The sequence below is a fragment of the Calypte anna genome, chromosome 2 (assembly GCF_003957555.1).
Source record: "Calypte anna isolate BGI_N300 chromosome 2, bCalAnn1_v1.p, whole genome shotgun sequence".
Taxonomy (NCBI): Eukaryota; Metazoa; Chordata; class Aves; order Apodiformes; family Trochilidae; genus Calypte; species Calypte anna.
The window spans coordinates 91,079,875-91,092,073 of record NC_044245.1 but is presented as its reverse complement, the minus strand read 5'-3'; the positions used below and the strand labels follow the sequence as shown (position 1 = coordinate 91,092,073).

The 12,199-nt window shown below is 40.2% G+C and overlaps 1 protein-coding gene across 4 annotated transcripts in view; it reads left to right on the top strand.

Moving 5' to 3' along the window:
* The window catches only part of CARMIL1 (capping protein regulator and myosin 1 linker 1), a 194,688-nt gene that overhangs the window by 161,048 nt on the left and 21,441 nt on the right, over nucleotides 1–12,199 (top strand). For all 4 annotated transcript variants that reach the window (XM_030445387.1, XM_030445386.1, XM_030445385.1 and 1 more), the window contains 2 exons: nucleotides 11,552–11,618; nucleotides 11,907–12,103. In XM_030445387.1, coding sequence (XP_030301247.1) covers nucleotides 11,552–11,618; nucleotides 11,907–12,103 — 264 coding nt within the window. The remainder of the gene's footprint in view (nucleotides 1–11,551; nucleotides 11,619–11,906; nucleotides 12,104–12,199) is intronic.

Genomic DNA, 12,199 nt, shown 5'->3' with positions numbered 1-12,199 from the left:
CTTCAGTGGGATGCCAGTAATATTTATAACTCACCCTGAACTAGGACAGTTTAGAAAAACATCACCAGGAGAGGGACAGCACAGTGCCAGGATGCTCCCTACGCATGCAGTGCTGTGGCTGAAAAAGTAAAAAGCAAAGGGAGCCAATGTGATAATTTTGTAGAATCGGTGACTATCATGGTTATTTAGAAGTTACATGCTTGTATGTTAGCCTCATCATTAGTATTATTTTTACATGAATATTTGTTGCCTGTCTTTTCCTGGATTCCTTTATATGTAGATTTTACAGCATCCTCAGTACTGGAGGTCCTTATCCATGTTTATTCAGTTACATGGATAGATTAGAGACTACAGTCTCTTTCAGGCTCATGAGGGGCTGCATGCTTCCAGCTGAAACACTTTAAAAGAAACCTGGCTTTCAATGTCTTTTTCTTTGTCTTCTTGGTTTGAGGGAGATACTGGATAATTGATTTATAGTATATTTTTCTTAAACTAACAGATTTGAGTCAGAACCCAGAGCTATTTCTCATAATCTAGGGTACACTATTGGCACAATAGGAAATAAATGAAAAATGTTGTAAACTGCTTCTAGTAACAGCTCTGTATGTTTGGTTAAGAAAAAAACCAAAAAAGTGTAATATAAGAAACTGTTTTCTACTGAGGTTAAAATAAGAACTGTGAGATGTAGCTGTTGGGTATTCTGTTTGCATGGTATCAGGCTGTTCTTTTCCTGTAATACTGATGCTTTAGTAGACCCAGATTTGTACAGAGAGGTAGAGGGAAGGATCTATGGTTATGTCCTCTCTGGATGTAGTTATTACTGGTACTGAGTTTCTGTGATTTTGTTTCATTTGTCATTAAAAAGCCACATTGAAAGGAGAGCTCAGTAACAGAGCGCTTACTGAAACACTGGTCTTGAGAGTGTAACTTCTCTGCAGTGTTTCTGAGAGGGAGTTTACTACTAAGAAGTTAGACTCTGGCAAAAGGAAGGCCTTGGACATGTAGGTATGCAGTCTATAGGTAGTGCCAGCCCCAGCTGCTCAGTCTTGCCATTCACCACCCTGCTAGCAAGGATTTCAAATCATCTCAGCAGGCTCCAGTTACTTGTTGCAGGCTGTCACCTTTTGGTGGACACCCATCCAGCTAAAGTGACTTGGTGACAGAGGTGACTGTTCCTACCTGGGCTTGATTCCCTTGCCAAACACCTGTACAGCCAGCAGTAGGGATCACCCAAACTCTTTACCTCCTTTGGGTAAAGTTATCAGGTTATGAGGGCAAAGCCCCTTTGTACAGGCTGGATCAGGGGGCACTTGTGTGATCTCTTTTACCAGCAGAGCTGTGGGCTCAAATGATGTTCAGGATAAATAGATTCAGAATTCATCTTTGCACAGTCTCTGTTTGTAAGAAGCTGCTCATTCTTTTCTATGGAGGGTCAATAAGAGCTCTTTTGGAGGAGTACTTGCCAAAATCTAGAGTCTAACCTTTGGCAGAAGGATGCAGCAAACAGCTTGAGAATAACCTCTAGTAGTGCTGTTCTTGTAGCACACATCTGTCTGCAGCCATAATGATTCTTGATTCAATTAATATCTGGCAAATTGACCTTCTCAAGGGGTTGAGTAATTTTCTCTGTAGGTTGCATGGTGCTTTTTACTGCTTTTTTATTTTTTCCAGCATCTCAAATAACTTGGCATGAGTTGCTTGTCTGTATTGTATAGGAGAGTCCTTGTTTACTCTGAAATCCGGTGAGCTTACTGAAAATAGAGAATGCAGGAGCTTGTCTTATTACGAGTGCTTCATGGTTCTTGCTTCACCCAAAAAGAGCCAGAGGCTTGCAATTTTTTGCTCTGCAAAATTGTTACCTCGGATTGCAGAGCTTAAAGAAGAATTGCTCACAGAAAGAGAGAAACCATCTGTGTTAGGGCAGGCAGTTATAGAGTACCATTAGATTTTGCTACATTTTGTCAAGGAAAATGGGGTTAGGATAAACTGGATTACTGGAATAAGAACTTTTAAATAAATAAATAAAATCAAGAGTACATAGTGCCAAAAGGCTGCAAGACAGCTTCTGAGTCTGCTCATCTCTGCTCACTGACAACTGCATCACACAATCCTATTCATAAATTTATCAGACTTTCTCTGGAAACATCTCATTTTCACTAGAGGGGAAATTCAAGATAGATTCTTTCTTTTGCTCATATTCAGGCCAGCTAAAGCCTCATTGCAAAGTGGTGAGTGTATCTCTGTAGTGAGATCTTGCTTCGTTTGAGTTAAGATCAAATTCTGTGGTTTTCCTAGGTCAGTAGTGACAGGATTGGAATACTCATCTGAAACCACAAGCACTAAAACTGGTGGAAGAAACCAAGTAAGCAGATACTAAGGCAAATTAAAGAAATGAGAAGGGCAGAAAATTAAAAGTCAGGGTAGTTTCTTTCAAAGATGATCACAACCTTTTATATATTTTAGCTGTGGGTGATTTCCAATACCGTGGTATTTTGATACTCCAGGGAAAGTTTATGTCCAAATGCTCTGAGAAATTGCAGAATCCAGTGTCTTGTCAGCCAGCACTCAATTCCATGCTTGTGGTCAGCAGTTCTACTTTGTAGGGTGGGCATCTTTCTCTTATGTCATGGTGTTTCTGCCCTTCATGGCTCATGTGCTGCCCCATAACCAAGCAGCAGTGTTTCAGTCATGTGTCGTGCTTAGATGCTGGCAGTCTACAGACCAGCTTTTGAGTTTTGCCATCCTCTCTTGGGCAATTATGATTGAGCCTTCCTATCTGTTTTAGAGAAGAAACTCAATATACTCAAATATTTCTGCTACTCTTACACTATCTTAGAATATTTGCCAGTTGCCTATCAGGTATCTCTTGTTTTTCAGTAGGGACGTATCTTGATGGAGCAGTTCCTGACACATCTTAAAGTGTCTGAGGGATATAAAGATTTACTGTGCATGCTGGAAACATGTCTGGAACATACTTCAATGAGAAAAGAGTAGCATCTCAAGTGTGCTTGGGTTTTCAAGGCTAAAACTTCCCACCATAATTCTAAGTAGAGCAGCTGCCAGTCCACTTCTCTGCTCAGTGTAAACTGTATCTGATTCACTGTGATGAGTCTCCCTGTAGCATTTCTTCTTTGAAAAGTCACTGCTTCAATGCAAGAAGGGCATCTGCCCCCACAAGGCCCAACGATGGTGGGAACATGGCCAGTGGGGTTTGCCTGGGTGACTGCTTATCTTTTTGGTAGCTGTTCACCTCAGGATGTCAGACAGAAGGAGAGATGCAGAAGCTGTGTTGGTTTTCACTCCTGGGAAGCTGTAGGGAAGGAAAATAAAGAAGTTTCTGCTCACAAAGTCACAGGAAGGTTGGATTGAAGGGACCTTCAGAGATCATCTAGTTCCAATCCCAATGCTATATGCAGGCACATTTTCACTAGATCAAGTTTCTCAAAGCCTCATCTAACCTGACTTCAAACACTTCCATTCAGGAGGGAACCTTGCCTCAGACTGGCTTTAATGGTGTTATTGTCCAGGGCACCTGATACACAGTGGTTTCTTTAAAAAATTGCCCAAGAATATTTTAAATAGCTGTCCACCCCTCTGTATTTGATGAGTTTAAGAGCTTTTTCTTCCTACAATATGCAAGTTTAGGTCATGAACGCTGCAATTTTTGCATCAGAATTTGACAGCTGAAGGTAGTGAACAACAAGCAGGCAGGTTGATAGTGGCTTGAAGAGATAGTTTGTGCCATCTTACCTGCAGTAGCTCTCCATTCTATTTAATTCTTAATTAAAATAAATTAATTGGAACCACCCTTTTTGTTAACCTTAAAGCCCAAGTTCTGTAGATGCTGCTGCTAGCCTCTTCATGAGCAAGTAGAAAACAGAACTGATAAAACTGGGGATTACTTTTTCTATTCCAGGTGGTAGTTGCAGGTACAGTTCCTTGCAGGATACTTCATGAAATAGAAGGTCCAATATAATAGTTCTAGGAACTGCTTAGTTCAATTTATGCATCCATTTTTACTCGTTGTAATAAAAGCTTTGGATATGAATATGCAGAAATATTATTAACAGGAAAGATGTAAGCACAGAATGATTGGGGAAAAAAAAAGAGTATATTGAAATACTTGGCCAAATATAATAGAAAACATGAGTCATTTCTCAGCAAGTGGAAAAGCAAAGGAAAAGCAAAATGAAATGAGCTCAAGGGCAAATCTATTGAGCTTATCTTACTGCAGTGCTACTCCTTTCAGAAAATGTTTCTGTGCAAAGTAATGCTAAAGGTCAGGGTGGCTGAGATGAGACTAATTGAATTAATTCTGAACCACAGCTCTTTCTCTAGAAATTCAGCTCTTGAGGAAGGGAAGGAAATAAACAAACACATACATTATTTGTCTGCCACATTTATTTACAGCTACTATATTTATATATAGTATTTCCACCTAGAGGACAGACCTCTGAAGTATAAGGTCAGGACTACATTCTCTGCTGGTGTAAAAAGGCATAGCTTCTACATTCAGGACAACTGAATCAACAAACAGAACTCTTTGCTGCTTGGCCTTGGTTTCAAAATGATGTCAATGGCTTTGCTCTCCTCTAAAATAGTCCATTCACTGTCATGGAATCTAGAATCTCATTTAGCTTTCCAAGGACAATGGTACTCAAGAAGGAGTTTCTATGGACAGTGATTCAGGTTGCCATCACAGCTAGTGGAAAGTAAGTAGCTGACTTTCTGCAAGCCATTCTGAGGGTTTTGCCCTGGAAATCATGGGAGAAAATCTTCAGTATTTGATGGAAGTGACAGCAACTTTCTAATTCTAAGGCTGACAGTACAGATGGTGAGATACCTGTGTGTCCAGAGATTCATATGCAAAATAGCAAAGCTGGTCAATTTACTGCTCTGCTTCATAAAGAATACTTGAAGATTATTTTATTTTATTTTTAAATCAGAGGACAGATGTGTGATACCTCTGTCAAAGGCAGTTAGTGGACTGGAAGAACTGTGGGGAATGTCAATTGACTGTAATGGTGTCATGCCAGCTTTACAGATCAGGATTCCTTGCAGCAAAAGAAAACAGCAGGACATGTGATAAAATGGCTTGTTTTCTTAAAAAGGCATACTCCACAAAATACACATAGCTGAAGCAATTTAGTACTGATTTTAAATGTTCTGGAAGAACCTTTGAGAACACTGTGTGACAGCTTATTCCCATTTGGTACATTGTAGTGATTCCCCCATCCAATTTCTGGTTTTGAATTGAATATGGTTGGGATATTTGGTTATGGGTTGGCACTTTGGCCTTAGTAGTGGCCCATGTGGGCTGGGAGGCAGACCACTTTATTTTGGGGTTGGGTGGCCTCATAGTCTGTAGTGCTTCAGTGGCCTGAAGATGGGCATCAGTTTTCCTGCAGAGCAGCCGTATTCTTTGGTGCCTTCAAACAAGTCCCTTGGTCTTTGCTTTGCTTGAGGGTGCTTCTTTGTCTTAACCTGTTTGTTGCCTGCTGTGAGCCTCTCTCTCCTCCTTCTCCCTCCTTTTTTCTGTTTAGCTGTTTAGCACCTCTTAGCTTCTAAGCAGCTCAGTAGTCACACTCACTTGGGGGAGATCCCTAAAGTGTGGGAGGTAGGGGCTTCCATAAGCTGTTGCTAGTCCTGGGACTGCTTCCTGTTATATACTTTGATTTGCACTTTGGTCCTCATCTCATCTGCAGCTACTTGTTAATATAAAAATAACTTCCCTGTCTGTGCATTAAATATACGAAATGCACTGGAGCACTACCAAGAATGCTGTCTGAAAGAGAAACCATGTTGCAGATTGATTTTTTTTTTTTCCTTTTTAAAGTGTGCTGGAGATTTATTTTTAAGATGGTTTCAGTTTTAGAAATGCCTCTCAATGGATTCTGAAGCCCTAGTGAATGGTAATATGGAAGATGGGCAACAGAAGAGAGAGCATCAATTCAGGCAGGGGAATAGTGAGAGAGTGTGTGTGTGTGTGTGTGTGTGTGTGTGTGCACAGCATACAAAAATGAAAGTAATGAGGAGGCTTGCCTGAACCACTGTTAACTCAGCACTCATGTGTGAAGCCAAAGACTCTGAAGGTAAAGGAAAATAAAAATAAACAAACAAAACCAAAAAAGACAAAAGCCCTGAGAACAGTAGGAAATAAAGGACTGGAACTCCATGGAAGAACACTTCTCTTGCAATTCAAAGATAGGCCATTGTGTCTTTAAAAGTTTTAGCTACAGTTAGGCTTCAAAGGATGAGCTGTGAGAAGTGGATCAGTATTACTGAAAATGTCAAAGCATTGAATAACTGACCTTAATATCCCTTCAGCAATTAAAAGTTGAGCTTCATGTTATGCACAGACTATTTTCACTGTTGGTAATTAAACACCAGTGCAGTATCCATTTAAAAATGCAACACTTCCTTGCAAAGTTGCTTAATCCAGACCATAATTATTGACTTCTGTGACAAACACTGTGTGAATATCTGCAGTGTTGTTAATAACAGAAGTTCCCATTCAACTTGAAGGCAAAGCTGTACTTCTAATAATTGTTTTTGCTTTATCTAAATCAAGGAGGAGTGTGTTGGATGTGTCATGTGCCATCCAAGAGATGGGGTTTGGCATTGCTTCATTTCTTATGATGGCTGTGCTGCTTGGTTTTTTTCTAAAAAAAACACACACACACACCCCCAAAAAACCCACAAAGCAATCAACCCACCACATTTCTGAAGGGGAGCAGAAAGGTTTTACTTTATTAAGGTACTTTATTCTTCTAGTGCTAAAAATGCTTGAAAAGCCTGTGCTTATGGAAAGGAGAAATACTGTTGCTGTGGATTAGGTTACTATAAACCTCAGGAGAAAGACTTGCATTTGCTTTCATTCTTTCAAGAGAAGTTTTTTGTTTGTTTGCTTTCCTTACTCTCCTGCTTTCCACAAGAAACTACAGATCTGAATTCAGACGCTTCCTTCAGACCAGGCAATAACAGAATTACAGGGTTTTGTCTTCCTACTTGTGTGAGCAAAATGGAAAAAAAAAAACAACAGTACATGGGGACTGGTACTGATGGCAAGTTGGCATCATTAGTGAGTGTCATATACTGCAAACAAACATCTGAAAACCTGAATTGGTCCCAGTATAGATAAAACAAAAGATGACATATTCTTCTCCAGCTATCCTCTGAAAACAGAAAGTGTACAACGCCTCCAAATACAAAGGATTTTTACCTCATTCTCGCATGCCACCTTTCCTGCTAAGACTTCTAAGTGTTTTGGCTTTGGTTTTCTTTATTTTGGTGAATGCTGGTTTTGCCTCCTTTCCCGAGAACTGCTATTGCTTTGTCTTCCCCATTCATATTCTTTTTTTCTTTCTTTTTTGCTGCATGGAGACTCTCTGCTGTACAAGTGTAAGTATTTGTTTAGCTCTGCTGTTTCTGGCCTACTTGTTTATGGTTTTGTGCTCCATTTGCCTCTGCACTGCCTTGTGAGTCTCCTGGGAGACTGTAGTGCAATCCATCTGCACCTAAAAAAGAAAGAGGCAGTGGTTCAGGGATGAGACTGGATTTTACAAGAAGGGTGAGCTAGTGTAGCATCTGAATTTAAAGCATCCCTTGGCTTTAAAGGCCAAAGAAGAAACATAAGTGGAGTGCTCACGTTGGAGGTGTAAGCACAAATGAAGAAATACTCCTGGTTTGGTTTCATATTCAAGCATCATCTATCATAATGAAAGAATTGCTTAAAAATGGGTATAAACTAGGGCTTTCTTGCCACTAGTGTGGGAGAGATGTCAAGGGGTTATCTCATTTTGGTCAGTTGTATTTCTTTTGTCTTGTTGAATCACCTTGAGCTTCTGGCTGCTGTTCTTTCCTTTTGGTGCTGTCGCCCTTAATGCATTCTGGAAGCTGAAAACCCATACATTGTTTTGCAGGAAGGGAACTGAAGGGAAACAGGTTGGGAAGGTGGATTTCAAGAGGGAGGGGGAAGCTGTTAATTAGTTTGTTTGAAATCTCTTGCAAGGAAAGTGACAGGAGGGTCATAGAGCAACCCTGTATCTAACTGGATTGAATATAAATTACTTTGAAGGAAGAGGAGGAGAAGAACATGGAAATGAGCATATCCCTCAGCACTGAGAGAAATTCCAATTATCTGTATAATGGAGGGATGTAGAGTATCCAAAACCCTGTTGCCAAAGGAACATTATTTTCTGACACTCAAACCAAAGTGATTTTAGTAGTTGTTTCTGATTTCCAAAGTGCTAGTGTTCTTCCACAGTTGGTAATATAATTTAAGAAAACTCAAAACAGCTTGGATAGTTATGTGAGGAAGGGAACCACAAGGGAGGAATCTGGAAAAGTGATCAGGGTAAGAGATCCTGGGAGTTTAAGGACTGTCTGGACATATGAGAGTATCTAACTCTAAAAAGGCCCTTATTTGGGAGCATGGTGGAGATTTGCTGGCTTCCCTCTCCTGCAGAGGGATGCTTTTGTGGAGCCATCTCTAGAGACTTCAGTGGCATAGGTGCATGCAGACTTCCAAGAGGGCCTCCCAAGAGTTCCAGTTAATCTTTTTATTCATTCTGCCAAGCAGCCTCCAGTCTGCTTACAAAAAAAGCAGACAAAACAAGGAAGAAATTCAGGAGGTCACCTGCTGGGATGGACAGTCTTTGGGATATGTGGAAGTGAAGGAGGGGAGGTTGAGACTAAGAGCTCGATCCTGTAAAGGTCACAAGAGAAATGTAAGGCAGGAGACCTGCACTGTGCTCGTGTGACCATCAGTGGTGGGAAGACAGAAAGTGCACTGCGTCTACCAAACCTGAACTGCTTCCATGAAAGAAAAGGAAATGGAGCTCAGTCTCAGGAGAGGAAGAGGTCTTTCCCTAAGAGTTCAGATATCTCCTCTGATAATAACATGTGCTCTCTGCTGCTGCAGCATACTAGACACTGGCTGAGATACTAAGCTGAGATTAAGTCTAATATTTTGTAAAAAGAGCAGACTGGCCTATTTAAATTAATGCTTTGACCCATTTTGCTCTGCGTGTGATCTAGAATGTTCACTTGGCAAGAAGCCTTTCATCTGTGCACTTCCTAAACAGGCCAGAAAACAGAAGGTTTTCAAATAAAAGTGTATGTATAGCTGTTGTTCATGCTGTTTAAGCAAATGTGAGGCATCTCTATCCCTTTGCCTTTATCCCCAGCAACCAAGCTGCCGATAGATGATGCCAAGCTGACAGTAAGGTACAGCAGTGATCCAGAGACTGGCTTATGGTCATCTGCACAAGCTCTCCAGGGTTATCTGGGGCCTTTTTTTTTTTTTTTTTTTTTTTTTTTCTGTCTGGGAAGGAAGATGAAATCATTCTGTACCTGGCTGTCAGGGTGTCTTGGAGAATTTCAGTCCCTGAACAGGAACTTCAAAATTCACACTGCACTGTTTTGCACTGGTGCCCTGAGCACAGTTTGTCTGTGTTCATCCAGAAGCACTCTCAACACTGGTCATGGCTGTGAAGTTACTGAGCAACCTGAGGTCTCCAATCAGCCTTGGTTTTGATCTTCTTTAATGTATGAGTTGCTACTACAAGTAATCTGCAGTCACATGGCCAGAAACGTGGCAAGTAGATTAAAATGCCTGCAAATATACATTAAAAAGAGAAATGAGCTCTGGTTGGAAATACAACCAGGTTACTACTGCTAGTGGCTCCTAATTGCTGTCCCACAAATACTGAGCTATTTCAGCTCTTCTTTACATGAGGAGCAGATGCCTTTGGTTGTTTCAGGTTTGACTGATGGACAGGCAGCTGTCACTGGGTACAGTTCACAGGCTGCCCAGCTGCCTACCTGTTGCACAGTCCACTGCAATTTTGGCTGAAAATGCTCAGCACATCTCCAGCCACTTGCCATCAAATCCATCACTTTTAATCTCTTGGTAACTCCAACCTTTTGATGCAGTAACACTTTGCCTGCTCATTAGTTTTAGGGTAAGCCTGCTCAAGTGGCAAGCTGTTTTCTTACTAGTCTTGAAACTGTTGTATGATTTGCTAACGCTTGTCAAATGTGGAAGTGAAAAAAACATGCAACAGCTGAAGGCATCTTTTTTTTTTCTTTCTTTTTAATTTTTTTTCCCCAGTGATTTGCATGGCAGTAAAAACAGAGCTCTGTTTCCCAGAGAGTGCTCTCACTGCCAGCTCTGCACTCTGCAAGTCCTTTTCTGGTCTTGAGATGATGGGTAATAACTTTGCTGTTAAAAAACTCTATCATAGCCTTGAGCATATGAATAGTGGCATAATAATCTTTCTGACTTAGTTTGGATGTTCAGTACATGTAGGTCTGAGATTTCCATAAATAAAAACTAGCAAATGTTTACCTTAAGCAATTCAAGATTTGTCTGAAATGTGGATGTCCACTATATCTTTTCTGGCTCATATAAAATTAATACTACTAACCTTGATTAACAATTCTGTTAGGGAGTTGTGAGCCATAACAACTTTCCTGAGTGAAGTTTTGAAGTCACCAGTCTTCAAGGCTAGCAAGTAAATGGAAATATGTGTATGTCACTAGAGGCAGCAGCAAGTAGGAGAAGCTGAGTCATTCTTAATTAACTCTTATTAAACCTGCAGGTCAAGTTTTTGTTTAAAAGCCTTACAGTGCTGAGTTATGTTAAAGATTTGGAATTGGTGACACATGCATTCCCATGGTTTTCACACCATGCAGACTTTCTGCAGGGTTCAGGCTAGAAAATGTGGGCAACTTGCAAAAATAATGAAGTTGAGTCTGAAATCAGGGTATTTGTGCTCTTGAGGCAGCATACTCCTTTTTTCTGGGAATGCAAAGATGAGAATAATAACACATAACTTTGATTAGCTAGGTTGAATGTATGCCAAGGTAACTTTCCACCTACTCTCAGTGTACCTAAAGCTTAGGGAACTCATTTGTTTGCTGGAGATGTTGTTGACACTGTGGTGGCATTTTTGCTTCTTGAAGAAAGGCTATGTGCTCGGAGACTAAATTTTCCTAGGGAAGTTTGGTAAGCTGTGTGGTGGTGTCCAGGGTAATGGATACCTGAATTTTCATCATTCCCACACTAACATTTTGTTAGTGTGTCACTATCAAATAAACTGGGGAAATTTATTTAGATCAAAAATAAGGGGGAGGCTGTTCCTGATACTGTCATTTGCTGTGTAGTAATTACAGTTCCTGTGCCTCCTGATCTCAAATGCTGGGGTGAGGTTTTAATAGTTCCCAAGTTTTAACAGTTGGCAATCAATGAGTTAATGCTTGGACAATTCAAATAGTCATCCTGTGGATAGCCTTCATTTTTAATGAGAAGAATAAACTACCTCCCTGGTACTGTTTGAAGTCAATTGATCAAAAGGTCAATTTAGAACAAGTTCTGAATGTTTGAGAAGGGGAGGAAAAATTCATTCCCTCCCAGTGTAAAACCCAATCAGATCTTGAAATGATAACGTACATGTGAAGAATTGATTTGTTGGATAGAAAAGAAAAGGTGTTCTTTTTCATTTCTTCTGTTCACTAAAGTCATGTTTGTTTCATTTTATGTTGATAGATGACTCCTAAGTCAAAAAGGAAAAGTATCCACAGTAGAATGCTTCGGCCAGTGTCCAGAGCTTTTGGTAAGTGAGAATTTCTAAAACCTTTTTTGCCTAAAATTCTTCTTAACTGAAAAGAACTGGTGACTCTTCATCCCTCCAGATGGCATTTAAGGCCACATGAGTTACTGTGTTTTGTGACACTTCTAGTATGTTTTCTAGTACATGTTTCCTCGTGATGCTCACAAACCTGTAGTGGCTGAGTTTTCTGAATCTGTTGCTAATTATTAATCACAAAAGGGAGGAGTGGCTTTTTTATTGTTATTTTTAATGGTATGTTAAATCTAATTGGAAAGTTTTGATTTCTCCTAGAGATGGAATTTGATCTAGATAAAGCACTGGAAGAAGTACCTATCCATATAGAAGACCCACCATTTCCTTCTAGCAGGCCAGACAAACGAACTTCTGGATTCATTTCAGAGCTGCCATCAGAAGAAGGGAGAAAATTGGAACACTTTACAAAATTAAGGCCCAAAAGGAATAAAAAGCAGCAGCCCAGCCAAGCAGCAGTGAGTCTACATTAAAATATTGCTGGCGATGTCATCTGTTGATTGCTTTTTGCCATGAATCAGGTCTTGCAATCTAATAAGGACAACTTAAGTTTC